Source organism: Cheilinus undulatus, linkage group 21 (assembly GCF_018320785.1).
Source record: "Cheilinus undulatus linkage group 21, ASM1832078v1, whole genome shotgun sequence".
NCBI lineage: Eukaryota > Metazoa > Chordata > Actinopteri > Labriformes > Labridae > Cheilinus > Cheilinus undulatus.
In genome coordinates this window covers 3,194,061-3,220,747 of record NC_054885.1, presented here as the reverse complement: position 1 = coordinate 3,220,747, position 26,687 = coordinate 3,194,061, and the positions used below count along the sequence as shown (strand labels likewise).

General features: G+C 41.1%; 1 protein-coding gene across 4 annotated transcripts in view; it reads right to left on the bottom strand.

Annotated features, from left to right (window-relative positions):
* si:ch73-366l1.5 (FILIA-N KH-like domain-containing protein) overlaps positions 1–26,054 on the bottom strand; it is a 49,942-nt gene extending 23,888 nt beyond the window's left edge. For all 4 annotated transcript variants that reach the window (XM_041777727.1, XM_041777728.1, XM_041777729.1 and 1 more), the window contains exon 1: positions 25,693–26,054. In XM_041777727.1, the coding sequence (XP_041633661.1) occupies positions 25,693–25,947 (255 nt within the window). In that variant the 5' untranslated portion in view covers positions 25,948–26,054. The remainder of the gene's footprint in view (positions 1–25,692) is intronic.
* Between the last annotated feature and the right edge of the window lie 633 nt (positions 26,055–26,687).

Here is a 26,687-nt window from a genome sequence, read left to right as displayed (position 1 = left end):
TATTAATTTTGGGGTAGGTTTAACAGCTGCAGACATTTATAGCCAAACAATACCATTGAAACCATGTCTTCTTTTCCTCCTTTTCTGCATTTAATGATCTTCTGGGGGCTGGATAGGAAGCTTTGGGGGCCTGATATGGCCCTCAGGCTGCCAGTTGATGATCAGTGCTTTATGGCATACACCACCTTTCTTCCCTGTAGCGTTAGAGAGATAAAATTAGCCCCCATGTTCTCATAGAAGGCCACTTTTATCATTAAAACTCCTGTATTCACCTCCTTTCACATATTTAAACATAAAAACCAGAGCAGAAGGAGGACTACAGCGTCCTTGTCTGGTATAATCAGTCAAAAGCGGCCATGACCCGGACAGTAAGACGGTCCTGTTACTAATGACTCACTACAGTGACAACTGGTGTCACCAGGGGGGGGGAGGACAGTGAAATGAATCAGGTCTGACTGTATTAAACTACTTCTGCTGGCCCCCTGCTGTCAGCCTTAATCCCAGAGAAACCATAAACAGGAACGGCATCTGTTTGAAAAATGGACCGAACATCGCCTCATTCCTCGGCCTCTGAATTCCTAAGCAGTGACGCACCGAAATTATCTGAACACCAAAGGCGCCGACTCTCTGAAACAGAGCATTCTGGGTCACGATGCTAAATGCAGACTCATTAAATCATTTTATGACTCAGCAGAAGGATAAACCGTATTCCCACAGGAGAGCAGGCTCAGTACTGCAGGCCTAAATTGGTCAAAAATGTTGGTACGGTGAGTAAGTCATTAATGAGATCACTGGGAGTCGTGTTTTTGTTTCAGGCAACTGCTGTTGTATTTCTGATTAGAGGAATAAATCAACCAGAAAACACAAGAGGAAGATAGCCGAGCTCATTAAAGACAGAAATAGAAGACACAGAAGAGGAAAATAAGAATATGAGGGCATAAGAGCGCTACGCAGCCATTATTCTTAGTCATTACTCAGATTGAGGGCCAGTTCCTGAAAGAGAATCCCAAAGGACGGGCCTGGGAGATATCGAATAAAGTTAGGGTCATTTTTATAGCTTCAATCTGAACAACTGGTAGTAATGCTGATGAATCTTTCTTGTTTGGTATGAGCCTGCAACATGTCAGCTCCTTACCTAGAGTAGTGCAGTCTACATGTGTTTTATGGACTTGGAGAAGGGTTACGATGGCGTCCCTTGGAGGATCGTGGGGGGGCACGATGGAAATACAGGTCTCCAAGGCTGCTGTGTTTGCCTCCTAAGCACATAAAAGTCGAACATGTTCCCGGTGTGTGTTGGCCTTTACAAGGAAAACCCTTAACTCTGGTTCTGTTGGTGATTTTCACGGAGTTTGGAGAGGTCGGGTTTTTGGTTTGGAGACCTCAGAATTCTGTCTCTGCTGTTTGCAGATGATGTGGTTCTGTTGGCGTCCTCTGCTGGGGACCTCCAGCAAGCTTTGGAGCCATTTGTAGCCAAGTGTGAGGCAGTTGGGTTAAGGGTCAGCACCTCCAGGTCTGAGGCCATGGATCCCTGTTGGAAAACACTGGACTGCTCCCTCCATGTGGGGAGGGTGTCTCGGGATCTTGTTCAGGAGTGAGGGTAGAATGGACTGGTGGATTGGTGAAGCATCAGCAGGACTGTAGATGTGTTACCGGACTGTCGTGGTGAAGAACTAGCTGAGCTGGAAGGCAAAGCTCTCAATTTACCAGTTATCTACTTCCCAGTGGGTAAAGACCAAATCAAGGAGTTTGCCAGCTCAAGCAGAGGAAATGAGATTCCTCAGGAGGATGTCTGGGCTCAGCCTTAAGAGAGAGGGTGAGGAGCTCAGACATCCGGAGGGAGCTTGAAGTAGAGCCAAGGCTCCTTAGCGTTAGGGCTGAGCGATACGCTAAAAAAAATGTAATTGCAATTTTTTTTAACCCTGATATTGCTATTTAATATGTGATTATTATCAGAGTACTCAACCCGTCTGATGACGGCTGGGATAGACTCCAGCCCCCCTGCGACCCATAACGGAATAAGCAGTATAGAAAATAGATGGATGGATACTCAACTGGTGTATTTTTCAACAAATTCAAGCAATAAATCAATATTATAACCAACATTTGGTCAGGAACACTCATCAGACATTTTACCATTTCACTGCAAAGTGGTTATAGCCTACAGTTTTACTTGGCAGAGAAGGCTCTGCTCTAAAGATGACATGGCTAGAAACCCCCCTATGGATGGACACATAAATGACAATGTGTACTGAAAAAAGTTAAACTATTTCAGAAGCACTTAATCCATAGTAGCATGAATGTGAATGAGCTACAAAAGAGGCGGCTGGGGTGGAGGAGGTTAAGCTTGTAAAGCTGCTGCAAAAAATGAATGTATTAAACTGCTTTTTTCTGACATATTTCAAGTTTAAGGCCAGACGAAAACGTTATATTTCCGTTTTTTTTTGAAAAAGTTTGCTGTAAAGACGGGATCGTTTCAGGAAATGTCCGCGTAAGCATGGAACCACTGAAAAAGACTGGAAATGCTGTAGTACAAATGCCAGGCCTGTACATGACTGACACAGACTTTCTTCTAGTTGCCCTTCTGGTTGTTCTTGGCGTTGGATTTAAGAACGTATGGTGTGCGGTGGTAAAGGAGCATCAGATTTTGCTGTAAATGCCATAATATGCTCAGTAGCTTCTACAGCACGAAACCTCCCTGTAATCTGCCATTGTTGTTTTGGTTTGATATGCGCATGTGGGGTAAGTGTGCTACAATATGTGTGACTTAATCGTTTAAAAAAAGATGTGGTTGGCTGTCCACACGGAAAAGAAACGGTAAGCATTTACAGATTTGTTCACTCTGGGACCCGGTTTCAAAAAGTACCATTTACAGCCTCCTACAACGCCGTTTTCATGTGAATGAAACGCTGATACAACAAAAAACTTTTGAGTATACTCCTGAATTCGTCTCCATGTGGACGGGGCCTAAGAAATATTGCAACTTTTGCGATTTGTAAATTGCAGCATGCCAAATTGCGATTTAATCTAATTTGCGATTAATTGCCCTGTCCTACTTAGCATTGAAAGTCAACAGTTGAGGTGGCTCAGATGCCTCCCTGTGGAGGTCCTCCGGGTGCTTAAGGGGACCTCAGGGTAGACCCAGAACTCATTGCAGGGATTATATACCTTATCCAGCTCGGGGGAACGCCTCAAGTTCCCAAGAAAGAGCTGGAAAATGCCACTAGGAAGAGGGATGTCTGGGCTGACTTGCTTGGCCTGCTGCCACCGTGCCAGACCCCGGATAAGCGGAAGAAAATTGCTTGCAACATGACCTCTGCCCAAAAAATCTTCTTGTCAGTACAGGACCAAGGTTGCCGCGGCATCTGCTCCCATACCTGACCTGACCAATCTTATTTATGTGTCTTTCTTTAGGCCACCACTTGAACAGCCCTGAGTTACTTTAGTGTAGAATAAGGTGAGAAAATTCCAGGAGTAATATGAGAAACAATGCAGATAAAATACACAATAGCAGCCTACATGTGAATCTGCTTTATACATTTATTTTAAAAGGTAGAAATCTAATGTTTCTATGCATAACATACAAATAAAAGACAATATTGTTGACAATATTTATGACATGGTACTTAAAAGTCTCTGTAAAAACCATCTATTTCAGAAGACAAGGTCTAAAGGAAGGGAATTACACAAATACTTCTGTCAATCTGTGCAATTTAGAGAGTGTAGAAGTTTGCATGCATTCATTTTCACTAGCATCCTGTCAAAGTTTAAAATTCTGGTATGATGATGTTAGAATAAAGCTGATAAGACAATAATAAAGAGGTAGATAATGAGCTTTATTCTCCATCATGTCAAACAGATCAAGATGTCACGCATGTTTAAAAGCTATGTGAGGCATTTTGGAAAACGAGCCGCCTTCGCTGGATTAGTCCGAGTCATCGCGGCCTTCTCGACCTCTCCGAGTGTTTCCTGATAAATATATCCGTAACAGTAGCCTGAGTGCTTCCCTCATAAAAGCCATTTTAGCTCAGTAACAGGGCGCAGAGGATGGGCATTAGATCTCCTGGCATTTGAGGCGTTCAGTGAACAACCTGAGCAAACACCAAAGAGGACGCAGCCTCATCCGGCGAAGGAGCCCGAGGGCGGCCATGTGACACCGGCGAGCTGTTTCATCCAGAGGACGGAGAGCGACGAGGGTTTCTGCTATTATGACTGACACAGAGGGGGGGATTCATTCTTAGGATTTTAAGATGAGATAAAAACATTATCCTCATATAACCCTTTTACAAACCACCATTCCTAAAAAGCTGGAACATTAAGAATGTGAATACAAACAGAGTACATGGATTTGTAACTCCTTTAACCTGCATTCAAAGACTACATATTTAATGCTGAAACTGAAATATTTGACAGTTTTAATTTACACTTTTTAAATTATGTGTTGCATATTTTCTTCCAACATCTCTGGAAGCTTCTGGGGACTGTTAAAGTATGGAGTGGAATTCTTATTGATTCATGTTTATCCTAAGTTTCTAAACAGTTCAGGGATATGCTGTTGTATTTTGAGCTTCAAAAATCTTCACACATTTAGGCCCCACCCTCTTTTACAGTGAAGCCATGCTGTTGTGGCCCGTTCGGAATGTGTCACCACTGTAAAGATGTCTGGATGGAAGCACACACCCGTGTGAACCTCTCAGGAATGATGAAGCCTTCGGAGATGTGCAGGTGATCCGTGACATTGGCACTAATACACCCACAAACCGTCACAGAGGCTGGATTTTTAACTTTGCAATCTGAAATGTGGACTCGTCAGACCACAGCACACTTTTCCGCTTTCGCTCAGGTGAGCTCGCAGCCCAGATAAGAGGGCGGAGCTTCTGGATGTTGCACGGTAGAGTCTTAACTTACATTTGCAGATGCAGTGATGCACTGTTAACTGACAAGGGTTAATATCCATCACACTGGTTTTTAATGCTCAATGGTGTTTTGTGCCCTCAGTGCCTCCTGGAAGGCACGTCCCGCCCACAAACCGCCTTCCAATCAGATGAAGTCATGAGCTTATCCTCTCATCCAACCACTGGTCACCACTGTATTAAGTGAGCGAGCCAAGAAGTAAAGAGCTAACTATGCCCAGCTGCCTTACAGTTATCCAGAGCCAACAGGCTACCTGGTGAATGCCCGTATTTGCATCCTGGAAGACATTAGCATGTCTCAACCGTGTCTTTAGGTAGCTTGAAGTCAGCTAGGCTCTATATAATAAGATACTAAGCATTTTAGAAGGCATATAGATGCCGACCAAATAAATAAGCTTCTCTTAATTTGCTGAGGAGATACATATGGGTTGATTTTATTAGCTTGTTCATTTTAATCCATGACATTAAAGGTCACATATCATGCAAAGTGCACTTTTAAGGCTTTTCTAGTAAAAATATGTACCCCTGGGCTGTCCACAATAACCCCAAGAATCAGAACCCTCCCCCAACGGATTTCCCCCTAATGATGTCATGTGGGGAGTTAGCCCCGCCCCAAGGTTGAGTTGGCCCTCCTCGCTTGGAAGAAAGTTCCGTCCTCCTGCCGTCCTCTCCTGAGAATCAGGAGAACCACATCCATCAAGTCACAATCATTTCCTGAGAAGGGCGTGGCAAGGGGCGGAGTCAGACAGCTCATTAACATTTAAAGCCAGGAGACAGAAACAGCTCGTTCTGAGCAGGGCTGAAACAGAGGGGGTTTCAGACGTACAGAAAAATCATTACTGGATTTTTCAGGGTAAAATATGTCCCCTTTAATTAGATTTGACTTAAGGTAGCAAAAATTTTAAAATGTATGCCTAAAATAAAAGCCAAAAAGCAAGCTAGCATGGTTGTCTGGGGAAATGGCAAGCTTGCTCACTTGATACGATGCTGGCCAGTGATTGGATGAGGGGTTAAGCTCATGACTTCACCTGATTGGAAGGCAGTTGATGGGTGGGACATGCCTTTCAGGCAGCTGCTGCCTTCCAGGCGAAGTTGAGGGTACAAAACGCCATCTAGTGTTTTGAATGCAGTGCCACCTGAGGGGTCGAAGGTCATAAGCATTAATGGTGGGTTTACAGCCTTGCACCTTACAATCACAGCTTGATTTTGCATTAATTGGAATTAGGGTTGGTATTTTAATTTCAGCCTAAGTTAAGTTTCATTTGTTTAAATGAGGTTTTAGGGGCCATCCCCCATTTAGCTCAAAGCAAATAAAGCTAATGAACACTACTGCTTATTTCATGGTATTGTTATGTTGGAAGTGTCTCAATGACGGTTTCAAACTTCAGGGTAAAAAGTGTAGTTTTTTAGTGGAGCGAAGCAAAAGGAAGTGGGTTATTTCTGTGAAGATTAAACACCAGTGCTACCCTCCTCGCTGCAGCACAGAGTCCGCTGGGCAGCAGGAGCATCTGTGCAGGAATAGACAGTTGTTGTGGCAGAGAGCCTCCATCTCTGCCCTGCGTCTCTGTCCAAACACAGACTCATTGTTCCCCTCGTCTCTACTTCAGCGCCCTGACGCCGCCTCCATAAAGCAGAGAGACAGCGAGATACTTCCACTCTGTTCTCTGCAGGGAAAACGTCTGCAGGATTGTCTGCAGCGCTCCAAAGAGCAGCTCGGGTAAAGCCTGAACAAAGAAATGCAGGTGAACTCAGCATACCTCGACATCTGGTCGCTGTTATTTTCACACAAAACAGATGCTGGGAGTTGTTTTTAAATTGAAGAATTGTTGTTTCTGTGCAAACACTTCCTTCAACCTTTAAGGACATAATGAACAACATTTCTGAGATTATTCCTCTACTTTACACAGGGTCTGGGGCCATTTTCCTATTTCCAGTGCAGAGTTTCTGCATGACATTTCAAACCATGCTAGAGCCTTAAATCATAAACAAGCTCAAGGAAGCATTTTCCCGGTCAGTGTGGACAAAGAGGTGGGAACAACAAACCCAGATAGAGACCAACTTCACTCACCTGAAACTGAGTAATAATTCCACAATACCTTCTGCTATATTTCTATTCAGAATGGTGCTAACTCCAATTAGAAATCCTGGTAAAATGTGTCAAAAATGCATATTCAGGTGTACCCAAAATACACGGAATACTGCGCACATGTGGGCTGGGCATATGATTGTATGTATGACACAATAATAAATTAAAAACTTCAAAACTTCAAACTGTGCACATGCAATGTGTCTTTTAAAAGGTAACTCTAAAATTTCTCCCCAAATTGTCAGACTTACTGTAGCTCAAACTGGTATTGGATAATGAATGTTTATACAGAAAAAGAGGCCTGTAGATGACTGCAGCCAGGAGGGATTTACAGGAAAATCCTACTAGACCAAAGCATGAGCCCTAAGCTACAGTGCCTATGGAAAGTTTCCACCCTATTGGATGTTTTACCCTTTTGTTGTTTTTATAAATCAATCATGTCAGGATAATTTTGCTTTTTGACAAAAAAAAAACCTGCATAAATATTCATTTTATGCATTCATTTTACCCTTTATCTTTACAAGCCTTCCAGACCTGGCTGCTGAGAAGCATCCCCCAGCATGATGCTGCCACTACATGCTCCACAGTGAGGATGGTGTGTTTGTAGTGATGCTGAACTCTGAGCCTTGGAAATGTTTTTGCATCCATCTCTTAACTTAGACTTTTCAATAACCTTTTCTCATGGAGTGTTCTTTTGTCTTCATGGTGTAATGGTAGCCATGGATACTGATTAAGCAGTGACTAGACCTTCCAGACACAGGCGTCTTTAGACCAGTGGTTTTCAAACTTTTTTTGCCCAAAGCCAAAATCTTAAGGTACACCATATTCATATGAATACAATAGACTTTTTAAATAATGTAACAATCAAGGTGGCCCATAAGGGGGGATAATGGGGAGAGGTTTCTGGGGCCCAGACAACTGGGAGTGGCAAAATTGGGCAAAAGGTGCCTCAAAGGTGGCAAAAATTGGTTAAAGTGATGATAAAACATGGCAAAATTGGGTAAAAAGTGGCAAGACAAAGTCAAAAATGGTTAACAATTGGCATAAGGGTCCAAAAAATTGGTTAATAGTGGCAAAACATGTTGAAAATGTCAAAAAGGTGGCAAAAATGGGTTACAAGTGGACAAAGGGGTTAAATGTTGTAAAAAGGTGTTTAAAATGGTTTAAAAGTGACTAAAAAATTGGCAAAATTAGGCAAAAAAGTGGGCCAAACAAAGGCAAAGTGAGTGACAATTAGCAAGAAGGTGGCAAAAATGGGTTGAAAGTGTCAAAAAGGGGACAAAATAGGTTACAAGAGGCAGAAAAGTGGCAAAAAGGGTTAAAGTTGCTAAAATGTGGTGAAAGTGATGAAAAAATTGGCAAAAATTGTCCAAATAATAGCAAAAGTAGGCAAAACCCTTCAAAAAGGTAGCAAAAATGGGTTAAATGTGGCAAAAAGTTCCAAAAAAAGTTGCAAAAATGGGTCAAAAGTATTTTAAAAAAAGTTGCAAAATGGCAAAAAAGTGGCAAAAATGGTTTAAGTTGACAAAATTAGTGGCAAAATGGGTAGAAAATTGCTTAATTTGGTTAAAAGTAGCATGAATAATGATCATTTTAACACCAATTTTAACTCAATAATAGCTTGCCAAATGACGTAACTGTTAGCCAGGATGCTAGCACCAATGCTACTGATCAAACACACACACTCATCAATAAATCACAGCTGGGGAGGGTCCATTCTCTGGGTTTTTTCAGGGATCCAGACAGATTCCCAGGGCACACCTAGACTTGTCTCAAGGCACACTAGTGTGCCCTGCCACCACTGCTTTAGACTACAATCACTGAGACACATTCACTGACCTCAGGAGATCCCTATTTCACTGACTGTGAGCAGGGGCGTAGGGATTTGGACCCCCAGAAAGAATATTACACAGGGCCCCCCCTTAACCGGCAAATGTTGCGTCAATTTCCCCATTTATGAGCAATATTTTTACCATGGTTTAATCAGATTTACTTCCATTATTTTGCAGTGCTGGACGACAACATTTGGACATTTCTAAGAAAGATCGTTTAACTTAATGTATTAAACTTATTACTGATGTTGATTGTTTTGTGATTAGCTGTAGCCAGCATGCTACTGTAGGCCGCGCTAGCCGCATTTAGCTTGCTGCTCAATTAATGTTGGTTGTTTTGTTATTAGCCATTAGTCGTGGCTAGCAGTCTTTAGCTAGCTAACGTTACTCAAACGTGTTGTTTTCTCTTAAAGTTGCAGAGTGAAGAAGAGAAAAGTCGACCTGCAACTAAACAGAAGAAGCGAGCACAGCCGGCTCTACACTTGTGTTTGACAAGCAACGAAAATCATATTTTTGCTATTGTTAATTTTAGATTTTTGGATTATTTGCACTAAGTTAAAGAAAAATACCTCAGACAACCTTAAAATATTGTCAAATTGGGTTATATTTGGGTTATTTATTTTGCATTTATTTGCACTAAGTGATGACTGTCTTGTTTTTTGTTTTTGATTTTTTCCATTCTCAGATTATTTAACTAGCATCTGTGTTTCTGTTGAGAAGCATGTTACATGTTGAGATTGAAAAAGCTTTTTTTGAGTTTTTCATGTTAATAAAAATATTTTTATGCCTTTTTAAGTATTTGTCATATAGTTGTCATTTTTTATCCCAGCGGAATCGATAATGGTATCAAGTATCAAGTATTTTCCTGGGTATCGATATTGAGTTTGAAATTTTAGTATTGTGACAACCCTCCTGGGGGCCCAGGTACTACGCCCATGGCTCTGAGACTACTAGCACCAATTTTGTAGAAGTCTGTTTTCACTTACACATCAGTTTGGACTCTGGGAAGTTTGACAATAAAAATGAGGTTAAATGGCATTTTGTGTAACCGTTCTTTATTAGCCTAATAAAAAGACATTGGTCTGTTTGGCTTTCTCCATCAAAAAAAGCAGAACCCCCGCCTCTCTGCGCCCGTTTGCCTTCTCTTAAAGACTCTTTATCTTTACTCAGCTCTGCTGTCTGACTCTCCTTCTGTCTGCTGCTGTGAACTCGTCTTCCCACTGATAGATGCCAGGACGTTTCCTCTATAAGAGGCTGAAGTAAGCAGGAAAGGGCGTTGGCGGAGCAGAGGGTGCCAACTTCTCGCCACAGAGGACAAATTAGCTGCCATGTTGTTATACAAAGCTATTGTTTGCTTCTAGATTTGAGGCCCGGCCAAAAGCTCTGAGCACGGAGAAGCAGAAGAGTCATCAGTGGGAACAAACCAAACCAGACGAAAGCAAACCAGGCCGGGGCAGGAGAGAAAGGGCCGGGCTTCAGAGGGAGGAGGTGTCATGAGGAGGGGTACCAAGAGAGGTATTTGTAATGATGGCAGCTTCTGTAGATGCCAGACATCTGGGAGTGCTACACTCATTCATCAGCTATGATAAGAAGCTCAGCTATGCAAGCCCTGGCTTTATCTATGCGAGGTTCAGTGATGATTTCATCTGGTAATTTTAACATTTTGGGGCTTTTATTCCTTCCCTGCAGACTGAACAGTGGATGGAGTCAGAAACTGGTAAGATAGAGAGTGGAATGACATGCAGGAAAGGAGCCACCGGCTGATTTGAACTGAACCCAGGCTGCCTGTTTCTAGAAAACAGCCTCTATACATGGGATGCACAAACACATCCACTAGACCCTTGGTACCCAACCCGGGGTCTGGAATTCCCATGGGGGGCACCAGAGATTTAAGGGGGTGTAAGGCTTTGTCTGGGTTGTGCATCCTTACTTTTAAGTCTTGATCTAGGTGCTATAGCACCAAAAGTACTGATCTACCACTGGTACCTGAAAAAAAAAGTTATAAAAAAATTCCCCCCTCATACAAAGTGCCCATTAATAAATGAACTATGCTGACCAAAATAATTTTAAACCAGGACATAAGCATGGTTATTGGACATTTAACATGGGATGTGTAAGTGACTTCTGCTGACAGCCTCTACTACAGGGGTTCTCAACCTTTTCAGCCTGCGACCCCCAAAATAAAGGTGCCAGAGACCCGGGACCCCCACTGGATCTGAAGGTGGTAAATCAGCCATGCACAATCAAGAAGAGTCATGTGGACAAAGCCGTCCATTAGGGGGGACAAAGGGGGAGGTTTCTGGGATCCAGACAAACTGGGGGCCATGGAGGTCAGCAAAACCATGGTCCACTGTGAAGTTAAGCTGTGAAAACCATATTTTATATTCGACCTGAATAATAACTACTCCTATCAAAGAAACAAATATCTTTATTTATTCATTTGTGTAGTAAATAGCCTTAAATAAATAAAGTATAAGTAAATAAAATGAGTTAAAAATTGCCAAAATTGGTTACTGATGGGGGCGGCACGGTGGCGCAGGGGTTAGCACTGTTGCCTCACAACAAGAAGGTTCCTGGTTTGCTTCCTGGTCAGGGCCAGGGCCTTTCTGGCAGAGTTTGCATGTTCTCCTTGTGCATGCGTGGGTTCTCTCTGGGTTCTCCGGCTTCCTCCCACCACAAAAAACATGCTCATTAGGTTAATTGGTGTCTCTAAATTGCCCGTAGGTGTGAATGTGAGTGTGCCTGGTCGTCTGTCTCTATATGTCAGCCCTGCGATTGACTGGCGACCAGTCCAGGGTGTACCCCGCCTCGCCCAATGACAGCTGGGACAGGCTCCAGCCCCCCTCCCCCCGCGACCCAGCACGGAATAAGCAGTATAGAGAATGGATGGATTGTTACTAATGGGAAAAAAATTTGGAAAAGGTGATGAAATTGGATTTTTAAAGACCATAAATGTGGCAAATATTGGCACAAAAAGTAGTAAAAAAGTGGCTGAAAGTGCAAAAAAATGGTGGTAATTAGGTGGACTGGGATGAAAAATTGATATAAATGGGCAAAAATTGTTTATTTGTGGTTAAAATGGGCAAAAGGGAGTGTAAAAAGTGGTTGATAGAGGCAACAATAGACAAAAATGGCAAGAATTGGTTTAAAAGTGGCAAAAACAGGAGGAGAAAAGTGATGAAAAGGGTTTAAAATGGACAAAAATGAGTTTTAAGTAGCAAGAATGTGCTAAAATTGGCTAAATTTGTGTTAAAAAGTGATGAAAAAAGGATTCACATTTGGTCAAATTGATGTAAAGTGGCAACAGTGTCATTTAAAAATATTCTTAGTTGTTTTTTAAGGCATCTGGTGACCCCCTCCGACCCCAAGGTTGAGAACCACTGCTCTAGTGGACACTGGAGGAACTGCAGTCTTCTTACTCTTCAGCATTTGCTTCATTTTTCAACAAGTGCAGCTTGTATTAAACTTTTCCATTGATGGTATTAAAGAAAAATGAGTGCTAGAAAAATATATGGCTGGTTTTAAGGATAAGTAACTAAACTTTAAGTTCTTCCTTGTTTAAAGTGCATAAAAAGGAGTGAAATACCATTTTCCCAGCCTTAGTGTTTAAGAAAAGCACTAAAAACAGAGAAAATCTGTTACCTCTGATTGTTTAGGACGTTGGTGTGGGTTGATACGACACAGAAACATGGAGACATGACCAGACAGACTCCACCTCTGATCGAGGCTGAGAACAGCTGCCGTCTTTCCTCCTTCAATCTGCACTAATGTGTGCACACTCACATGACCAAATATGGACAGCTGCATCGCCACGAGCAACCAGGCGCTGATTTTTAAAAATGAGAGAGGAGAGAAATGTAAAAAAGTCTGAATACAGACGAGGATGTCAGACTGAGTTTAGTCTTTTAAGCAGACTTGGAGCTTTCTCTGTCTTCTTCAATATTATTAACATTTTCTTCATTTATGTATACGGAAAAGAATCCTTAAACTCTTACTTTAAACCATCAGTAACAAAACAAACCTCTGCAGCGTTGGACTCAAAGTTGCCATGCAGCTCTCTGTCCCGTTGCCGTTTTAGGCTGCAGGGTGGATGAAGGTGGAGCAGACGCAGCTGTAACTTTAGAAGAGGGAACAGAACAACATGCTAAGAACATAAATGTCAGAGAGGCAGATCGGCCTCGCTTTGACGACAGTGAAACATGGAGCCTCTCTGCACCACTGTAAATAAATATATAAATAAACAGGAAGCTGCTGCAGCCAGGGACACGGCCAGAGAACAGCGTGAGCCCAGAAACAATGATTTATCTGAAGGTTTAAGGAGCAAAAGTTCAATAAAATACATCTGAAGTAAAGAGAACTATGATACTAGTCCTGTTTCCTAATCAATTCATCCATTTACAGGAGCTTTAAGCTAACTGATGCTAAGCCAGTTAGCTGGATGGTCCTACCTCATAATAGCATGACAACAAAGGCTTCCCAGTTCATAAACAGCACCAACAGACGGTGCATATTCATGTGAGATAATTTATCAGTAAGTTTACATGCAGTTAAGAAACGGTTAAGAAGCTCAGGAGTGAGAAATGATCCTGATTCCTTGTCATCTCCCTTTTTCATTGTTCCTCTCCCATTACAATGTGAGCAACCAAGAGGAAAACAGGAAAGCAGCGATGGAGAAAATGACGCGCTGCGTTGCTCAAACACCGTCAGGATACAACAGGATCAGTGTGACCTTGTCGCTGATGCTCGCTAGCGTTGCATGCAGCGTTTCCCGACTCGCTCGCCTGCACATGGGCTCAGTTACATGCACCAGGTCAGCCATGATGTCTGCAGGAGCTGTGACAAAAAAGATGACAGCAACATGCAGAGCAAAATATGTGGCGTTAAACCTGCATGTCATAGAGGTGCTAGTTTGATGTTTGACCACATGAGCTTAGAGCACGAGGAGAAACCTGCAGAGATGGACAGACAGTGTCAAATCTAAGTATTTGCTGCATAGATGGCACGCGTTGTTGTGGTGACATCGGAGCAGAGCGGTCGATTTATCACAGATTTGGTGCAAAGACAGACATCAGTTCTAGCAAAGGGGAACAGAAACTCAAAGCACATCAGTGTTGAGTCAAATCAGACTGAAATATGGAACCTTCCACTGTCTGCCTGTAAGAGAAACAAACTCTGAGTAGCATGCAGTCATAATGTTGGCTTTAACTGCTCCTGATCTGCTCAGATCAGGGCTGAAAAGTCATACATAACTTTAAAGCTAGTCCCAGTAGCCTCAGATATTAATAAATTGTTGAAATTAGGGCACTTTTTATGTTCCACCTTATTGAGGGTTAGCCTAACCCTGACCTTACAGTTGGTCAAACCAATCTAAAGGGTTTCAACATGCATAGTGAATGGGTATACTGATAGGGCTGGTTAAATGGCTGGCATGGCCAACAGCCAATCATCTGGAGGAGCTGCTGTAACCAATCACAGTGCTATGAATCAAGATGTTGGATTTTTTCTCATTCTTGGGGGGATTGTGCACAGGCCACATATTTTTGCTAGAAAAGCCTTAAAAAGTTTATTTTGCATAATATGTGACCTTTCAGCAACACAGACAGAAGCTGTAGGAGGCAGAGCGGAAGGATGAGGAGCTGTGGTGCACACAAGTGTGTTTGGATATTAAAAAGATATGTACTGTTATTCTGGTTGCTAATAGGTTTAGCATTCTTTTAGTCTTTTAGTTGGACTGTTTTCGCCCTCAAGTTTAAAGTTTTTCCACACCGCTGATAATTTTAACATGTGAAAGCTAACATGCTACCGCTGCTCTCTTGTTACTGGCCCGTTTATGGCTTGCCGTAAATTGTGCTCCATTCATGGCAACTAACGTAAATAATCGTCTGGGCTGATCGGATCAAATTGCCGATCGCCGATCAATTAAAAATGCTTAGTATCGGCCCCAATCTGATACATGAGATCGGGATCGGGACATCCCTGGTTGTAAAGCACAAGGTTCATGCTCTAATGTTGGCCACATGTCTTTTATTTTTAGAATTTGCTGCAGGCCAATCAAAAATGGACCACGGGTGGCATTTAGCCCCTGGGCCACAGTTTGGACACCCTTGTTTCAAGCAGTACTTTAAAGATTTATAGAATAGCCTGCAGAAAGGCCTTTAGGTCTACAATAGTGCCACAGCTAGACTAGAAAAACCTTTATTTCTATTCTATATTTTGTCTGTTAAACTATCATTATTCTCTGCAATCGTGCAGCATGATTTGTTAATAATGTGCGATTAGGATTATGCAGGACAATACTGCAATCTGGATATAATCAGTAAACGGTATCATGGGTCTACCTGGAAAATGTAGAGAGAGAACATTAGAAACCAGATTCAAGTGTTTACATGCTCTAAAATCATCAGATTACAGGACAAAGCTAGGTGTGCTAATCCATTTTATCAGAATTTGACAATGGTGTTTATCTGATAAAGAATACGGGATTATGGCATTTCATGATCAGAGTTTCTTCTGCATAGAAAATTATGAGGCGGCCGCCTCCTCCCACTCCCAGCTCTCAAAGCTCTGACGTCATGAAAACTCTTCATTGACAAGAATAACACTGGGTAGAAGTCATTTTAACTGATATTGGTGGAAATACGCCGACAAACGCTGCGCTCTGTGCTCTCTGCATTTGTTCCTTCCACTTAGTTCCGTATGTTTGCATGTTGCCCCATGAATGCACGCACTTCTACTGTCTCTGTCAGGCGCAGGGCCTGGTTAGCATGCTACATTAATATTTCGGTAATGTCCTTTTCATAAATGGTAAAACCTCCACGTGTGAGTGTGTGATTACTAAAACCAAGCATCAACCAGATGAAAACTTTTCCCACAGTTAAAGTCTGATCCTGGAACTTTCCTAGTGCAACATTAGTAAAGGATGTGAATACTGGTTCCTCCTCTGTCCTGCAGTGAGGCGACAGGCGTAACAGTCAGACTCCCCCATATAAAACAGACGTCACAAACAGAAGGAAACAAGGCTCTCTGTGTTCGAGGCCTACTAACAGGGAGCTCCTTTATGTGGCCGTTTACACAGAGAAAAGTGTAAAACACACCATGATGCTGCTCTAACACACACTCAGCGTGTTATCAGAGGGTGTGACTGAAGGCTTTAAGCTGCTAACACATGATTTATGTCCATGAAGCTTCAACAGCAGACAGAACCACACGGCTCCTTCTACCTGGATCATCCCAGCAGCTGATTTCGGTCATTCTCTGATGTTTCTGACTGATTTATTTCTGTCTGATTTCACTAATGTTGTGTCTCATGGTCTGACTCATTTCCTCATTAAGAGTTCTGGACATGCTTCCTGCAGTTTCACTTGCTTTCAGACAAACATGGATGTAGATCTTCTGTTCTGACTGAATCATGAAACTCAGAGAGAAAAATGTCATTTTAACCCTCGATGAGAGCGTGAAAGTCGGGGGCAGAGGGACAGAAATATCTCCTGGCTCATACCTTAACTGTTCACACTCACTTTAAAATGCATTTAGGACAGAGGCTTAGATACCCATCTGTCCGTCATGTGTCTCCAGGTTGTCCAGCTGACCACTCGTGTTCACATTAAGTCAGCAGATCAGCGCCGAGAAGGTCAGAGAGCGGTGCAGACGGCTATTACACAAGTCTGTCAGCAGAAAAGCAGCAGATCTGATTCGCACAGGTTCACACAGGTTCAAAAACGCCAAATCAATACCAGGAACGATAGCCTCAAGAGCGCTGGCTAACTGTAATCAATCAGATCATGTGATGACCGAACTGAAAAAAGGGAGATGTTGGACCCGGGTCATCTCTGATGTTTACACTTGGACTCTAAACATGGACAACAAGATAAAGACACCAAATTAGCCAAACAGGAAGTTCCTCACAGAAGCATTGAGGTGATTTTTCTTGCAGTCTGATACAGCGACACGGCTAATTCTGCCACATGCATACCGCAAACATCCACACCATCGATGCACAGATGGTTTCTACTCTCAGCAGGCCCTCTTTCTCCTGACATACACATGAAGTCCTGATCTAATCTCAGGCAGCTCAAGTTTTCAGGAGCTTGGTCTGTAGTAGAGACGTGCATTTCATGGGAACAATTACTAAAATAGGTTCTTTGCAGCAGAGAACTCCTCATGGGGGGCAAGCAGTGATTTCTGCATGGAGAAACGCAACCAAAAGGCCATGTTTCAGCTGTTTAGGACCACAACAAGCATTCAAAATGCAAAAATATAGAATATTCTCAAGCTATTTTTGTGTCCTGAATGTAGTGAAAGAAAATCCTCCGTCTAAAGCCTGCACATTCGCTCATGTTTGGTCCATTTCCACAAAGCAGTCCTGTTTGGTTCAGTGCAGCTCTGTCCTGGTTTAGCTCATTAAACTCTGATCTTACCGGTGTGTCCTTGGCTGAAACCCATCCAGCTGCTGGTTTTGATGGGAGATCTGAGATCAGATCATTTGGCTCAGTAGAGCTGGTTGCTCTTCATTTTGTACCAGTTTGGCTTTTTAAAGGAGGATCAGATAACGATGGAGGAAAGGAAACTGGCACTCAAACAGGAGCTAGCTACAGTCGAGCCATTTCATAGGAGAGGTTTTGTTTTGTTTTTGACAAAATGAGGATTTTTATATGTTAAAGTGGCTCAGCTAGCCTCCCAGCCCAGTACTGGACTCACCCAGACTCTTGTCTCCCTTTATCTGGACAGATGACTCCAGACCAGTGATACTCAACATGAGGCTCATTTGTGATGATTTGTGGCTCTTTTATGTCTTAATTTGAAACATTATTCCCCAGAAAACCTTTAAAAGGAAAATTTTATCTCAGAAATTTTCCATTGCAAGTCTCATTAATCAGTTTATTTCCCACACTTACACAGTAGGCTTAAATTATCAAACTTAATCATCAACCTCTATTTTTTCTCTGCATATTTCCGTTGCCCTTATTTGCAATTTTTGCCACTTTAATTCCATTTTTACTGCTGCTGCCCATTTTTGACACTTTTATCCTGCTTTTTAAATTGTTTTTGCCACTTTTCACCCATTTAAGCTTCCTTTTGCAATAAAAATGCCACGAATTTCCCATTTTGCTACTCTTTGATGCTTTTTGCCCATTTTTCCCACCTTATTTCTGATTTTTTTCTTGTTTTGGCCACTTTTCACTCATTTTTCTCCATGTTTTGCCACTTTCGGACCATTTTTGCCAGCTGTAACTCAGTTTTTTTTGCCACTTTTCACCCATTTTTGCCACTTTCTGCCCTTTTTTGCCACCTTTAGCATATTTTAATAGCGACTCTTCACCACTTAGATTGTGGCTCTTGCAAATGTATTTTTCAACAGTTCAACTGTGGGGAAAAATCTTTTTTTTGTAAAGTGTAGGGATCGTACTTTATGTATGAAGAACTTTTCTGATGATAACTGCAGCACAGGTCCATTTAGAGCTGCTAAGTACTAACCAACCCATTCCTGATGGCTGTCCCACACTTCCTGACCCCATCAGGCATCCCTGCAGGGACATGAGGTGAAACTGTGGAGAGTGAAAACAGCCAGCGGGGAAGAAACACCTCACGTAGGCCTTTCAGACTGTCAGGTGTCGGTTCCTGAGCCTAATTTTTAACCAGCTTGCTTAAACTGGGCTGGTTCACCAGAAAGCACCAGGGTTCTGCTCCAGAATGGAACCAGAACCAGAACCGGGTCTGTCTGAAAGCACTGACACGTGTGAGCAGGGTTTAACCTAAATGATGATGATGATGATGATGGCATGCAGGATTTTCCTGTTCCGCCATTATTAAAACACTAAAAAGTGACTCTGTTGTGGTAGAAATACCTGTAGAACCAGCTGGATGCTCCTAACCACAGGGCCGTAGTGTTCCTGATTCAGCAGGATGAAATAACACCGAGCAGACATCCCAGTTATCAAACATCACATGAAGCCATGTGAAGGCGTCACACCCACCTCCACCCCTCCCTGGAGCGCCAGCGTCCATTTCACAGACATGTGACACCGTGAACATACACAGGTGTAAATATAGGATTCATGTTGAACACCAAATATAGGCGCCGAGCCCGTCGCATGTTCCAGCCGCCGTGTGCACATTCTTCAGGCTTTTTAAAGGCCGTGCTGCAGGAGGAAGAAGGTCAGAAGGATCTGACAGACGGAGGTCAACATGCAGAGTGACCTCTGGGGACCGGCTGAGTCCAGAGAGGCACGTCTGTACCGCTGCAGGCAGAGCTGGATTTACATGGCAGCTTATAGCCACAGTAATATTCAAATTCAGAAACAACACAGAGCGCTGGCTCTGCTCCTAAAACACACTCAGTATACCCATAAAACTGCAAACATAAGCAAACCAAGTCATCAGATGCTGACTTCATTAGGAAGTCAAGCAGCAAAATATCAAATTAGCAAAGCAAAACAGGGTAAAGATTAACTTTAAAATGGAAATGCAATTGCAATAAACCTTCTGAGTCAATAATCAGCTGTGCAAGCGATCAATGGCATGTAACAAATTAATACTAGAGGTGTTCAGTCATTGAGCACTTGGGTTTGCATGCTCAAAATAAAGAAAAAGAAACTCGACATGTTGCGTTTGCTTCAGTACTGTGCAGAAAATTCAAGGCTTGGCCTCAAAAACTGAGCTACATCTGAACCGAAATACTTGTGCACCGTTGCACCACTGATCAATACAAGGAGAAAAGAGAGCGATGGATCTCAGTAGTTTAACAGATCCTTCATCCACAGTGGTTTTTGTCAGATCAGGCTTTCTGCAAACATCAGCATCAACCTGCAGACATTCAGAGCAGCCGTAAGTGCTTTCAATCAATTTGCAAAACTGGTTTTGAAAACTTTAAAGCAAACAGAAACAAAAATCAACTAAACTGGGCAAACTTAGAATCAAAGAGTCAGTAGAAGCAGATCTACAAGCTGCACAATCTTCACTCTGATCAGTATTGATGGGCAAAGAATCACAATGTGATGTAAGCATTGGGAATAAAAACAACAAAAATGTCTGGATTTAACGTGATGAATAAGAAAGTTTATTTCATGTAAAGAAGCAATGCTCTGTCATTTTACACATCAGACCGGGTAAATTTAGTCAGTTTTGATGCATTCTTACAGTGGCGGCTTTAGAAATTTTGGGGCCCAAGGGGAGAACTGGCAGGGGGCCCTTCATCCCCCCCCCCCACCCCCCCTTAAAAATTCTTATTTATCAGGAAAATACCTACTTGTTACTTAACATAGAACTAACCATAAATGACAGATTAGAAATGTCCAGGCAGATTTCATATGGTAACCAAATGAAGTTAGAGCATATGAAATTTTCATGTTTATTTCAGTGAGAGAAATGTAAATTTACTGACAACAAAACCTCTCAACAAGTGACCAAATCTATCTATTATAGGGATGCACAGTATTGGATTGTTGCCAATATCTGATACGCCAGTATTTACTGATTCCTTTTAGCTGATACTGATATGTAAATATGTTTTGTTTTGGTGCAATATCTACTCACACATCTGCATGTGCAACTGTGTGCTATGGGCATCATGCAATACTAAATTATATTCAACACGGCACTTTATGATCTTGGACAGCAGGGTAATGCGCAATAAATCATATACTTTATATTTCTGTGCAACAATTTCGGCAATGTGCAATATAACGAGGACCTGAGCTCCCAGGCAGCTGGCACTACGCACTTTAGCACTATGGCACTTTAATTAGCTCTAGCACTTTATAATTCACTGTGTATAATTACAATAGTCCCCCAACACCCAGCCTGTTTTTATTTCAGACTGTATGTCATTATGTATGTTGCTTGGCTTTTTATACGCTCTGTGTGATTTATTCCTATTACTGATGTTTGTTTTTGTTTTATGTGTTGACACCAACCTGCTAATGGGACTGGGGATGGAAATTAGCCATCGGGCTATAATCCCATGTATTTACATGGAAATGTCCATTAATGCGTATTGTCCCATTTTTTTTTTTAAATAAATAAATCTCAAATGTTTTACATAACTAAAAATTCAGTCCTTTGAACACAATCTAAGATTTGAGGATGAAAAAGAAAGAAACTTTTTTCTTAAAACACACTTTAGAGTTTGAAAGTATGTAGATGAATAAAGAAAAAGATCTCAACTTACATAGGTCTGTTGTTCCAGCCTAAAACTTCACTTATTTATTAGTATATATGGACAAAATTTACAGTAGATATATGCTGATGACATCAAAATATCAGAGGTAAATATCGGCAGAAATTTTGATACCTGCCGGTATAAATTTCAGTCTGATAATATTGTGCATCCCTAATTAATTAGCCAATGTATTTGATGATCTAAATAACTAGAAAAGCACTCAGACCTCCGCCATTAGCCCTATCTCCCAATAGTGAAGAACCCTTCAAAAAATTCCTGGATCGGTCCCCATGTGCCCCCCACCACGGCATTCGCCGATTACTCCCTCCCCGGTGGAAACACGGTGGGGCAAAGCATTGGCTTCGCTACGGGTGCCAACAGATGCACCCATGGTCTCACCGTATGACTGGAAGTCATGGCAGAGGGTGAATATTCCTCTATTCCTCCCAGCATTGTGAGTATTCTTGCTACAATTTGCTCCGACTTGTCTCCTCAACCGGGCGTGCGTCTTTCAAACTCTATAAACTCCAAAACTTTGAATAGAAACACACCCACAAATGCTGCTGAGATTGAAGTTACTCATGTCCGCCATCTCCTGGTGTAAAGTGGTAAGACCTCCGCCATTAGCCCTATTTCCCAGTAGTAGAGAATCCTTTAAAAAATTCCTGGATCCAGACGGTGATTCGGATCAGTCTCAAAATCTAATCAGTTCTTCCTTATGCCATTTCTGACATTTCCTGAAAATTTCATGAAAACCCATCCACAACTTTTTGATTTATGTTGCTAACAAACAGACAAACTAACAAACTAACAAACCCACCCGATCACATAACCTCCTTGGCGGAGGTAATGAAATATTTGGTAAAATAACAGTCATAGCTTGATGGCTTGTTTTGTTTTTTTCCACATAATTTTTTAAAGATATCACAATTCACACATCTTTACATTATTTACATTTGATCATTAACAGCTGGCTTCACATGACCAAGTTTACCTGATATTTGCAGCTTTTAATGAGTGTTTTAACCCCTTACAATTCCAAATGCCGGTGCAGGAGAAAGGGTTAAGTTAATTACATGTTCATGGAGCCCCTAGTGGTCCAGGTAGGCAGTTGCCTACTTCTGCCTAATGGTAAAATCCTCCTCTGCACTCACATGAGGATGAAGCAAATGTGAACATCAGCAGAAAGAACAGCTGCATGTTTATGGCCAAAATGTTCATCACAATCATTTTCATTCATACTGAGATCACGTTTACTGAACGTGCTTAAAAACTAAAACTTCAGCCTCAGTGCATGAATGTTAAATCATTAAATACACGTCATGCCACTTTGAGGGTCAACAACAACCGTGCAACAAACTCTACCAGTTACTTTGACTGTTTTTAACTTAAAAAGCCTCACAGAGCTTAAGAATCTCCTTTATTAGCGCGTCCTGGGAGAAACAGGGAAAACCAGAGTGATTCCATATGAACCATTTGTGAACCAGCGCCTTCCTTTCTGCTTTTTTAGACTCACCAGAGTCGGTGCTGTGGCTTCCTCTGCTCCTCATTCAAGTTAAAGGGAGGATGAAACATCATGACACAGAAAACAGCGATAATCTGGACTGTCTTTTTTCATGATTGTGATCTAGACTGAAATTTGATTAGTTACACAGCACTAGAGGTAGAGAAGAAACTGAGCTATAGCAAATATTCAAGCTTTTATTGTTCAGTTTTTGCACTTTTATCACCACATTATTGAACTATTTTTCTTACATGTGCAGGACAAACGGCGTTAGTCCAACAACTGCTCACCTTCAACTTTTTGCATCAGAGGAAGCAGAATAATGTCAAATACTTTGATAAAATGCAAACTTACTTATTTGTAATGTTTTTTAATTTCACCTTGTCTACATTTACCAACAAAAACAGATAACTAGCACTCGGTAACAACCACTGTCTCATCTGCACAGCAAATCTACACTGTGCTGTTCTGCGTTTTAGATGGATGAAAACATTTCTAATAAAAAAATGAAAGGACCAAATAAGGAGCCCTGTGGAACGCCAAACACAGTTTATGGATGCCATCAAGCATGCTCAGTATGTCTGAGCATATCTGACTCACACAGTGTTTAGAATGGAGGTCCAGCCAGGCTAGCTGGAGTCATCGTCTCTTTTAAAGGGATACTTCAACATTTTGGCAAATTCGCCCATTGCCATAATTCCTATAGTCTTAGTAATAGGTTTGTTTCCTTTAGTTGTCGGTGCAAGCTGCAAGCTGTGTACAGGTCACAACTTGTCCACGAGAGCGTTTTGGAGTTGTAGGATTGTGTATTTGATGGGTTTGATGAGGGAAAGCAAAAATTCCGTTTGCTAAAATAGCGTTCGCGGTGCAGCTGGTTTAACAGTCCTCCGAGATCTAGAAACAGCACCAACAACTAAAGGAAACAGACCTATTACTAAGACTATAGGAATTATGGCCATGGGCGAATTTACCAAAATGTTGACGTATCCCTTTAAGAATAGCATGAAGTCGTGTTTGCATGTTTGTTATGGAAGAAACAGTTGAGGTATCTTTGCATGTTTTCTGCTGAGCTGTGAGCAGGCTAAACAATCAGATTCACAATCTTTGTTGATCTTAAAAACGACATTTCTTTGAGTTTCTGATTACTGGTCAGACAAAAAGAGGAAACTGCAAACAGATTTAGCAAATAGATGACTGACAACATAATAAAATTTAGAAATAATCCCTAACAGCTCAGTTAAAAAATATTAAATGCAAAACAGTGAAAAATACTTATCGATCATTTAGTTTTCAGGATTTCTCTCAACACCTTGTGGTTGATTTCGTAAAATTCTTGCAGTGTTTTGTCAGCTTCACTGCGCTGTCATGTATTTAGATCAGTGGTTCTCAACCTTTTCAGCCCACGACCCCCAAAATAAAGGTGCTAGAGACCAGGGACCCCCACTGGACCTGAAGGTGGCTGAACACAGCCATGCACATTCAAGAATTAGGGGGAAATGGAAGAGCTTTTTGGGACCGAGCCAACCTTGGGGCCAGCAAAATCACGGTCCATCGTAAAGTGAAGCTGTGGTCTTTTATATTTAACCTGAATAATAACCACTCTGACCAAAGAAACACATTTTAATTCATTTGTGTAGTAAGTAGCCCTCTTAAAAATGTAAATCCTTTAGTTGAAAACAGAATTAAAATACATTAAAAATAGCTAAAATGGGTTTTAATGGCAAGAAATGGTGGGAAAGGTGGTGAAATAGGATTTTAAAAGTGGCAGAAATGGGTTAGAAATGACAAAAATCAGATAAAAGTGGCAAAAAAACAAACAAAATGGCAACATTGGGTTAAAGTCACAAAAATGGGCGTATTAAGTGCTAAAAGGGGTTTGAAAAGTGGCTGAAATGGAGTTAAAGTTGCAAAAATTGGTGAAATTGGATGAAAATTGATATAAACTGGCAAAAAAAAAGGTTAGCTGATGCAGAAAAAGTCAGAAACTGGCAAAAATTGGCATATCAAATGTGAAATGTGGCTTAAAAAGTGGTAAAAGGGGTTAATAGTGGCAATAATGGGACAAGAGAGCCAACAATAGGCAGAGAGTGGCAAGATTTGGTTCAGAAGTGGCAAAAACAGGCAGAAAAACAGTGGTAGAAAGGGTTTAGAACGGACAAAAAACGGGTTTCCAGTTGCAAAAACGTGTTAAAATTGTTCGTAAAAAGTGATAAAATTGGTTAAAATTTGGCAGGCAACAGTGTAATGTAAAAAATGGTCTTGGTTTTTTAAGCCATCTAGAGACCCCATCTCAGTCTCTCGCGACCCCAAATGGGGTCCCGACCCCAACGTTGAGAACCACTGATTTAGATATATAATAAAAGAAAAACCCTTCCTAAAACGCCCAACAAAGTCAAATTATTTCTCCTTTTTTATTCGTTCAACCTAAAAATGGATTTAATTGGTTTTCAATATTCAAATATATAATATCACTTTTGGTGCTTTAATGAGTTATAAAGCCGAATTCTGGAATATGAGGTCAAAACTGTGGTGTAAAAGTCAGCATAATGATTTAAAACATCTGAATAATGAGATAGGGAGTCATGATGATGGCATCAAAAGTCAAAATCTTGATTAATCAACAGAAAGCTATAAACTCAGGCTGCATAAATGTGTCTCTGATGATGTTAGCATTTGCTGGTTAGATATAACCAGTGCCTTTTGTTATTGAAATGTCAGGCAATAACTATATTTATCATTCAGTAGTTCTTAGGTTTTCTGTAAAATGCCAGAAAAAAGACGGTTTACGTAGATTCAAGACAGTTTAATTTGATCTTAAAAGACAAATCCTTAATGTTTTTATTATAAACTTTTAATCAACAATTTCTGTTATTCTTAATGGAAGAATATGATTGGCTGACTGAGTGACTGATTGCTCAATCACTAATAATGGACTACTCTAAAACACCCATCATAAATCACTATGACATCTTTTATGTGTAATAAGGAATTTAAGTCACTCTTAATGTTGATTTTGATTGTTTTGTTGTGTTTATATTGATTATTTTGTGGAAAAAACACATGGTTATAACATGTAATTTAAAAAATATATGTATAGTAAGAAAGAAATTGAGCAAAATAAACTACTAAAGCATTTCTAAGTGAATATTTAATCTATTGTATAAACGAATAACCTCCCGGATAACCGATCCCCTCAGTCTTACCTTTAGCGGTGTCTCCTGGATCTTTTCCACCGGTTTGATCGTCTCTACAGCCGGAGCAGGAGGCTCAGGTTTGGGTGCTGGAGGAGCCAGAGCTCTGGACGGAGGGATGTCATCTCCGTAGCCGACTTTGGGCTTCTGTTTCCCGGCTGAGGAGGAGGAGGCGTCGGGCTTCTTACTCAGGAGAGAAGTGGCGAAATAGATGGCGACGACCGTGAAGAGGATGGCGGGAATAATAACGGCCGGGTCCAGATCCATGATGGCGGATTAACGGAGGAAAAAAGTGGAATAAAAAAAAGTTAGAGAGAGTGTTTGTTTCAGAGGAGGGTGTGTGTTAATCTGTCTGCTGTCACACACACACTGAGCTCGGTCCCGCCTCTCTACACAATCTAACTCAAACAGATGTCAACATACAGAGACAGGCGCCGCCCACTTCCGGGTTAACGACCAATCAGAGGACGAAGCTGAACATAGCTGATAACGGATTTAATCAAAATAAAAGTCTATTTTTTGCGCCTTGGTGTCCTTTTTGGAAATCCGTTTCTGCCAGGAAAATTAACGAAAAGCAAGCCTAGCATTTATACAACACTTTTAAGTTATATTGATACATAAAAATCAAGTTATAATAAAAAAGTCAGTACGTGAATAATTATAAATAAAGACAAAATGTCAGATTTACGAACAAATGAAAACTATGAAAATTTAAATAATAGTTAGAAAGCCATAAAAAGACAGAATGATGAAAAAGGTTGAAATTATGAAAACGGAGTAAAACAAACAAAATCATACTACTATTACTAATAATAATAGATAAATATGCCTTTTATTAGTAATTATATATATATATATATATATATAAAATATAAATAAATATAAAAAATAATATTATTACTATTACTAATAATAATAGATAAATATGCCTTTTATTAGATATTATATATATATATATATATATAAAATTCATATTACTACTATTACTACTACAAATAGATAAATAC